At 40.1% G+C, this 9,287-nt stretch overlaps 1 protein-coding gene across 1 annotated transcript; it reads left to right on the top strand.

Moving 5' to 3' along the window:
- Positions 1-233: 233 nt before the first annotated feature.
- On the top strand, positions 234-1,423 carry LOC120919285 (olfactory receptor 5B12-like). The gene has a single exon (XM_040331363.1). The coding sequence runs from the start codon at positions 234-236 to the stop codon at positions 1,179-1,181; it is 948 nt and encodes a 315-aa protein (XP_040187297.1). The 3' UTR covers positions 1,182-1,423.
- The last annotated feature ends 7,864 nt before the right edge of the window (positions 1,424-9,287 follow it).

The following is a 9,287-nucleotide window of genomic DNA, read 5'->3' as shown; positions in this document are numbered from 1 at the left end:
CCCAAGATTTTTTTATGAAATTTTGTCATTCATAGTAACAAGAAACTGGATCATGATTTCTGCATATACTTTTAGTTAACATTTTTGTATTTTGTGTGAAAATTCCTCTATTAGATAAGTCATCCTCTATTAGATAAGTCAATCCTGTCAATGAAGTGCTGTAATGTGTTATTTACTTATGTTTTGTTCATTTCTATTTACTTTTCTTATCATATAAAAGGAAAAATTCTGCAATGAGAAATCAGACCATTGTGAATCAATTCTTTCTCTCCGGACTGTCTGACCTTCCCGCTCTTCAGGTCCCTCTCTTTCTCTTCTTCCTTTTCATCTTCCTTCTGACATTTTTCTGGAATTTGCTGGTCATTATCCTCATCGTCACTGACTCTCGCCTCCATGTTCCTATGTATTTCTTCCTTGGGAACCTGGCCAGTTTGGACCTCTGTTATTCTACATTAACTGTCCCACGAATGTTATTTGACCTTCACACCAACAGCAGAAAGATTACTTTAACAGCTTGTATAACTCAAGTCTTCTTTTTTTTTCTCTTTGCCACTGCTGAATTTTTACTGTTGGCTGTCATGTCCTATGATCGATATACCGCCATATGCAAACCATTACACTACACACAGATCATGAACTGGAAAGTGTGTTTACAGCTCGCCTCCATTGTATGGTTGCTTGCATGTACTAATGCTTTAATTCACACACTGTGTGGGTTAAATTTAACATTTTGTGGATCAGATATTATAGAAAGTTTCTTCTGTGACCTTCCCCAGTTGCTTCAGATCTCCTGCAGTGATGTCTACATCAACATTCTTCTCATCTTTGTCATGGGTGGCATCCTTGCAGTTTTCCCTCTAACACTGATCATCCTGTCCTATGTCTCTATATTCAAAACTGTCCTGAAAATGAAAGTTAAAGGTAAAATGAGTAAAGTTTTCTCTACGTGTACCTCTCACCTGACAGTGGTCTTCATATTTTATTGTTCTTCTATATTTAATTATTTTCGGCCAAACCCTAACCAACATTTTGCTCATGACAAAGTGGCATCTGTCTTTTATGCAGTGATTCTTCCTCTCATCAATCCTCTTATTTACAGTCTAAGGAACCAGGATTTCAGAACATCATTTCACAAAGTTTTTAGGAAGATTGTCTCCACTATAAATCGTGAATTCATCTAAAATAAATCTTCATTTGTAGATATTAGCAAGACACAGAAGTATATTATTTTGATCCGTGTCCATAATTCGGAAAAGCTGTTTACTTTGAAATGTACCCCTAGGAAAAATGTTTTTTATTTTCCTAAAAAAACTCTTTCTAGAAGCTGCAGTAGATTACAGGCGATCCCCTACTTGCAAACACCCGACTTACAAACGACTCCTACTTACAAACTGAGGGAGACAACAGGAAGTGAGAGGAAATCTACCCCAGGAAGGGAAATTCTCTCTTGTAAGAGTTCATTTGAGGAAAAGGTGTCTCCTCTCCACTGACGCTTTATCACCAATCCTTGTTTCCCTAATAACCCCAAATTTTCAAAATCCAATTGTCATTGGGACAGAAAGTGAGGTGAAATCTTCTGAACAGGGGCACAGACAGCAAAACAAATGTTACAGGGGTGATAACCCTTCTCTATGTTTTCCAAAAAGCTTAAAAATAGATTTTTTGATTCAACTTAACCACTTAAGGACCGCCTCCTTCACATTATGTTGGCAGAATGGCACTGCTGGGCACATGCATGTATAGGTACGTCCTGTGCTAGCACCCAGCCGTGGGTCGCGGGCGCACGCCCGCGACCCAGTCCGAAGCTCTGGGACCACGGGACCTGCGGACCCGATCGCCGCTGGAGTCCCGTGATCGGTCCCTGGAGCTGAAGAACGGGGACAGCTTCCCCGTTCTTCACTGTGGCGGCGTCATCGATCGTGTGATCCCTTTTTATAGGGGGACACAATCGATGACGTCACACCTACAGCTACACCCCCTACAGTTGTAAACACACTTGAGGTCACACATAACCCCATCAGCGCTCCCTGTGGTTAACTCCCAAACTGCAATTGTCATTTTCACAATAAACAATGCATTTTAAATGCATTTTTTGCTGTGAAAATGACAATGGTCCCAAAAATTTGTCAAAATTGTCCGAAGTGTCCGCCATAATGTCGCAGTCACGAAAAAAATCGCTGATCGCCGCCATTAGTAGTGAAAAAAAAAAATAATAAAAATGCAATAAAACTATCCCCTATTTTGTAAACGCTATACATTGTGCACAAACCAACCGATAAATGCTTATTGCGATTTTTTTTACCAAAAATAGGTAGAAGAATACGTATCGGCCTAAACTGAGGAAAAAAAAAATGTTTTATATATTTTTGGGGGATATTTATTACAGCAAAAAGTAAAAAATATTGTTTTTTTTTTTAAATTGTCGCTCTATTTTTGTTTATAGCGCAAAAAATAGAAACTGCAGAGGTGATCAAATACCACCAAAAGAAAGCTCTATTTGTGGGAAAAAAAGGACGCCAATTTTGTTTGGGAGCCACGTCGCACGACCGCGCAATTGTCAGTTAAAGCGACGCAGTGCTGAATCGCAAAAAAGAGCAAGGTCCTTTAGCTGCATTTTGGTCCGGGTCTTAAGTGGTTAAGAACAAACCTACAGTTCCTGTCTTGTTTGTAACCCGGGGACCGCCTGTATTATACAAATAAGTAGGCACTTGCCTAGAAGACAAAAGGATCTGGGAACAGAATCAATATCACTATAGTAAATTCACATTCTATTTTCAGAGGGAGCAGAAGATCCATTAGTCAAGCACCTATACTGACAATGGTGTTCATTTACTAAAGGCAAATAGGGTGTTTACTGTCAGTTCATTTTAGTTTAATGAATGTGGCGAACGTTCCCTTTGCAAAAAATAACCAATTATGTGGATGGAAGATTTGACCACTTCAAGACCACACTGTTTATCCCTTCCTGCTCGGACCAGTTTTCAGCGCTGTAACTTTGAATGACATGCAACACTATATCCAAATTATCTTTATAACCTTTTTAAGACAGACCAATTTTTTTTTGCTATATAAAGGAAAAAACAAACATTTAAAAAAAATAGTTCTTAGTTTTTGTTACAAAATTTAGCAAATAAATAGCCTTTCTTCATAAATTTACACACCATCTAATCTATATTTATTTGATAAACATAATCCAAATCAGTGAATATAATTTAGTCTGTGTAAATGTTATAGAGTCTACAAACTATGGGATATACAGTATCTCACAAAAGTGAGTACACCCTTCACATCTGTGTAAATATTTTATTCTATCTTTTCATGTGACAACACTGAAGAAATTACACTTTGCTACAATGTAAAGTAGTGAGTGTACAGCTTGTATAACAGTGTAAATTTGCTGTCCCCTCAAAATAACTCAACACTCAGCCATTAATGTCTAAACCCCTGGAAACAAAAGTTAGTACACCCCTAAGTGAAAATGTCCAAATTGGGCCCAATTTGCTATTTTCCCTCCCCGGTGTCATGTGACTCATTAGTGTTACAAGGTCGCAGGTGTGTTAAATTTGGTGTTATCGCTCTCACTTTCTCATACTGGTCACTGGAAGTTCAACATGGCACCTCATGGAAAATAATTCTCTGAGGATCTTAAAAAAAGAATTGTTGCTCTACATAAAGATGTCCTAGGCTATAAGATTACCAATACACCGAAACTGAGCTGCAGCATGGTGGCCAAGACCATACAGAAGTTTAACAGGACAGGTTCCACTCAGAACAGGCCTCGCCATGGTCGACCAAAGAAGTTGAGTGCACGTGCTCAGCGTCATATCCAGGGGATGTCTTTGGGAAATAGACGTATGAGTGCTGCCACTGCCAGCATTGCTGCAGAGGTTGAAGGGGTGGAAGTCAGCCTTTCAGTGCTCAGGCCATATGTCGCACACTGCATCAAATTTTTTTGCATGACTGTCGTCCCAGAAAGAAAGCCTCTTCTAAAGATGATGCACAAGAAAGCCTGCAGTTTGCTGAAGACAGGCAGACTAACGATATGAATTACTGGAACCATGTCCTGTGGTCTGATGAGACCAAGATAAACTTATTTGGTTCAGATGGTGTCAGGCGTGTGTGGCGGCAACCAGGTGAGGAGTACAGAGACAAGTGTGTCTTGCCTGCAGTCAGCATGGTGGTGGGAGTGCCATGGTCTGGGGCTGCATGAGTTCTGCCAGCACTGGAGAGCTACAGTACATTGAGGGAACCATGGATGCCAACATGTACTGTGACATACTGAAGCAGAGCATGATCCCCTTCCTTTGGAGACTGGGCCGCGGGGCAGTATTCCAACATGATAACGACCCCAAACATACCTCCAAGATGACCACTGCCTTGCTAAAGAAGCTGAGGGTAAAGGTGATGGACTGGCCAAGCATGTCTCCAGACCTAAACCCTATTGAGCATCTGTGGGGCATCCTCAAATGAAAGGTGGAGGAGCGCAAGGTCTCTAACATCGACCAGCTCTGTGATGTCATCATGGAGGAGTGGAAGAGGACTCAAGTGGCAACCTGTGAAGCTCTGTGAACTCCATGCCCAAGAGAGTTAAGGCAGTGCTGGAAAATAATGGTGGCCATACAAAATATTGATACTTTGGGCCCAATTTGGAAATTTTCACTAAGGGTGTACTCACTTTTTTTGCCAGCGGTTTAGACATTAATGGCTGTGTGTTGAGTTATTTTGAGGGGACAGCAAAATGACACTGTTATACAAACTGTACACTCATTATAGCAAAGTGTAATTTCTTCAGTGTTGTCACGTGAAAAGATGTGAGGGGTGTACTCACTTTTGTGAGATACTGTATATATTTGAAAACTGATCAGTCCTGATGTACTGATGGCCTTACTTGAGGGCCTAAAATGACAAACACCCCCAAAATTACCCCTTTTTGGAAAGTCGACAGTCCAAGCTATTTAGTAAAAGCCATTGTGCTTTCTTTATAGTTGCAACTTTTTGTCACATTTTTTGGAAAATTACAAAATTGAATAAATATTTGTCTTTTTCACAAAGTTGTCAATGAATAAGGTATTTCTAACACAAAGCATGGACATACTTAGAATTACAACAATTTGATTATCTATGTCAACCTGGAGTGGCTACCATGGACATACAGTGATATTCTTTGCCTCATCCTCATATGTCATTGGAAGAAGGAAAACCAGAAAAGTGTGGGACTTTAAGGGCAGCATACCAATAATCAAACATATATAAAATGTAATAATACCGTTTATTGAAAAAATAAAGATACTAAGAATTACACCAAACAAAACACATTCTGCTACTCCTCCCAAGAATGGGGATTCTACATGTGGTCTGGTGTGGTAGCAATCAGGAACACTGATTCTAGCTACACTAGGGTGTAGCGGGGTGTTTGTGCATGGACCGATGTGTTAGAGCAAGTGGTATAGAGGAGATACAATGCTTCCTCACCACCTGTTAAATGCTCACTGTAGAGCAATCTGAACACAGATTGTGTTTCAAAGGGCATTGCACATGTGAATGAGTCCTTATGTTGACCATCATGGCTGATGTAGCAGTGATCAGGGACACTGGGACTGATGTGGCAGTGATCAGGGACAATGTGATTAGTGCAGTGGTGATCAGGAACACTGTTACTGGTTGTTGCACTGCAGTGATTAGGGACACTGACTGAGGTGGTTTTGATCAAGAATACTACAGTGACTGGCAGAATTGGTCTGGTGACATTGTTATGCCAATACGGCCAATTAAAATGACCAAATTTGGGGGTGTTAGGATATCTAAGGGGGTAGAAAATCAGCTAGCATAAAATACTCACACGCATTAAAAATCAATGATATGGAAACTATAGTTGCCCTATAAAATGGCTATTGGCCAGACTCTCTTAAGATGGCTGCCGACTAATGGATGGAGTTTGTCTTCACCAAGATGACTTCTAGCTTGGTTGAAGCTGCGTGCCCTGGCTTCAGGCAGGTGTGTGATCTAGATGAAGCAGTCTGATCTTGATGGTGAAGTCTGATGATGTATGATGATGAGTGTCCTTCAGATGATCAGACCCCTTTCTGTCCCACCCGACTTGCTATTTTTTTCTACAATGGATATAGAAAAGTCTACAAATGTCAGGTTTCTGTGATGTAAAAAAATGAGACAAAGATAAATCATTTTAAAACTTTTTCCACCTTTAAGGTGACCTATAAACTGTACAACTCAGTAGAAAAACAAACTAGAATATTTTAGGGGATGTATCTGTGTTCAGAATTAAGCAATCACATTCAAACTCATGTTAAATAGGATTTAGTACACACCTGCCATCATTTAAAATGCCTCTGATTAACCCCAAATAATGTTCAGCTGTTCTAGTAGGTCTTTCTTGACATTTTCTTAGTCACATTCTACAGCAAAAGCCATGGGCCACAAAGAGCTTACAAAGCATCAGAGGGATCTCATTGTTAAAAGGTATCAGTCAGGATAAGGGTACAAAAGAAGTTCCAAGGCATCAGATATACTATGGAACACAGTGAAGACAGTCATCATCAAATGGAGAAAATCTGGCACAACAGTGACATTACCAAGAACTGGACATTCCTCCAAAACTACTGAAAAAACTAAAACAAAACTGGTAAGGGAGGCTGCCAAGAGCCCTACAGCAACATTAAAGGCGCTACACTAAAGAAATGGCAGCACTCCAAGATTCATCAAAATTCTTGTTTAATAAACCAACATCCCAAGTGTTACAAACAGTTCAAATGGTAGATGTGTTTCAAACACTCAAGCCTCGTACACACGATCAGTCCATCCGATGACAACGGTCTGATGGACCGTTGTCATCTGTTAACCGATGAAGCTAAAAAAAATGATCGTGTCAGAACGCGGTGACGTAAAACACAACGACGTGCTGAAAAAAACGAAGTTCAATGCTTCCAAGCATGCGTCGACTTGATTCTGAGCATGCGTGGATTTTTAACCGATGGTTGTGCCTACTAATGATCGTTTTTTTCCCATCGGTTAGGAATCCATCGGTTAAATTTAAAGCAAGTTGGCTTTTTTTTAACCGATGGTTAAATAACCTATGGGGCCCACACATGATCGGTTTTGACCGATGAAAACGGTCCATCAGACCGTTGTCCTCTGGTTAACCTATCGTGTGTACGAGGCCTAACAGGTGTGCTTATTCATTACAAAGGAGGTGAGCCGAGGCAGGCACCCGTGATATCATTAGGCTTCCTGTCTCATCTGGAGCAGCGAGTTCTTTGTTTGGACATTAAAGGAGCTGCAGGAATATCTGGCAAGCACTCGCTGTTCGGTACATGTGACAACAATCTCCTGTATTGTTCATATGTCTGGGCTATGGGGTAGACTGGCACGACGGAAGGCATTTCTTATAAACAAAAACATCAGAGCCCGGATACATTTTGCAAAAACACATCGGAAGTCTCCCAAAAGCATGGGGAAAATGTGTTCTGGTCTGATGAAACCAAGGTTGAACTTTTTGGCCATGATTCCAAAAGATATGTTTGGCGCAAAAACACTGCATATCACCAAAAAAACACCATACCCACCGTGAAGCATGGTGGTGGCAGCATCATGCTTTGTGGCTGTTTTTCTTCAGCTGGAACCTTAGTCAAGGTAGAGGGAATTATGAACAGTTTCAAATACCAGTCAATATTGGCACAAAACCTTCAGGCTTCTGCATGAAAGATGAACATGAAAGGAACTTCATCTTTCAGCATGACAACGACCGAAAGCATACATCCAAATCAACAAAGGAATGGCTTTACCAGAAGAAGATTTGGTAAATCCTCTCGTGTGTATGGGGCCTAAGGGTGTGCACACTTATGCAACCATATTATTTTATTTTTTTATTTTTACTTCCCTCCACATAAAAGATTTCAGTTTGTTGTTCAACTGAGTTGTACAGTTTTTACGTCACATTAAAGGTGGAGAAAGTTCTGAAATCTTTGTCTCATTTTTTTACATCACAGAAACCTGACATTTTAACAGGGGAGTGTAGACTTTGTAAATCCACTGTAGATGTAACATTTATAAAACTGTCAAAAAACCTGACCCAGAAGGTATAACCTTCTTTCTGATGGGGGCAGTATAAGCATCAACCCTGTGGTTACCTACGTATTAGCTCACTTGGCCAAGAGATGGCACCCTAGGGGCAGAACTATATATCTGTAGTTTTCCAGGGGCAATGGACCTTCTATAATCTTCTATACCACCTCATCCTTATATTACCTAATTGTTTTATATGATAAAAGAATTGTCTTTTATAAAGTATTCACTCTGTTAGTTGGCCTGCAAACATAACATGCTTTTGAGAGTCTGGCATCTTTTTTGTTTAACTTTAAAGTGAATTTATATCTATATTGGTCCATAATTAAAATATTGATGATACCCATAGAGAAAATTAATACAGGGAGTGCAGAATTATTAGGCAAGTTGTATTTTTGAGGATTAATTTTATTATTGAACAACAACCATGTTCTCAATGAACCCAAAAAACTCATTAATATCAAAGCTGAATATTTTTGGAAGTAGTTTTTAGTTTGTTTTTAGTTTTAGCGATTTTCGGGGGATATCTGTGTGTGCAGGTGACTATTACTGTGCATAATTATTAGGCAACTTAACAAAAAAAATATATACCCATTTCAATTATTTATTTTTACCAGTGAAACCAATATAACATCTCAACATTCACAAATATACATTTCTGACATTCAAAAACAAAACAAAAACAAATAAGTGACCAATATAGCCATCTTTCTTTGCAAGGACACTCAAAAGCCTGCCATCCATGGATTCTGTCAGTGTTTTGATCTGTTCACCATCAACATTGCGTGCAGCAGCAACCACAGCCTCCCAGACACTGTTCAGAGAGGTGTACTGTTTTCCCTCCTTGTAAATCTCACATTTGATGATGGACCACAGGTTCTCAATGGGGTTCAGATCAGGTGAACAAGGAGGCCATGTCATTAGTTTTTCTTCTTTTATACCCTTTATTGCCAGCCACGCTGTGGAGTACTTGGACGCGTGTGATGGAGCATTGTCCTGCATGAAAATCATGTTTTTCTTGAAGGATGCAGACTTCTTCCTGTACCACTGCTTGAAGAAGGTGTCTTCCAGAAACTGGCAGTAGGACTGGGAGTTGAGCTTGACTCCATCCTCAATCCGAAAAGGCCCCACAAGCTCATCTTTGATGATACCAGCCCAAACCAGTACTCCACCTCCACCTTGCTGGCGTCTGAGTCGGACTGGAGCTC

The sequence above is a fragment of the Rana temporaria genome, chromosome 12 (assembly GCF_905171775.1).
Source record: "Rana temporaria chromosome 12, aRanTem1.1, whole genome shotgun sequence".
Taxonomy (NCBI): domain Eukaryota; kingdom Metazoa; phylum Chordata; class Amphibia; order Anura; family Ranidae; genus Rana; species Rana temporaria.
The sequence above is the reverse complement of the archived record's forward strand: the minus strand, read 5'-3'. Positions and strand labels throughout refer to the sequence as shown.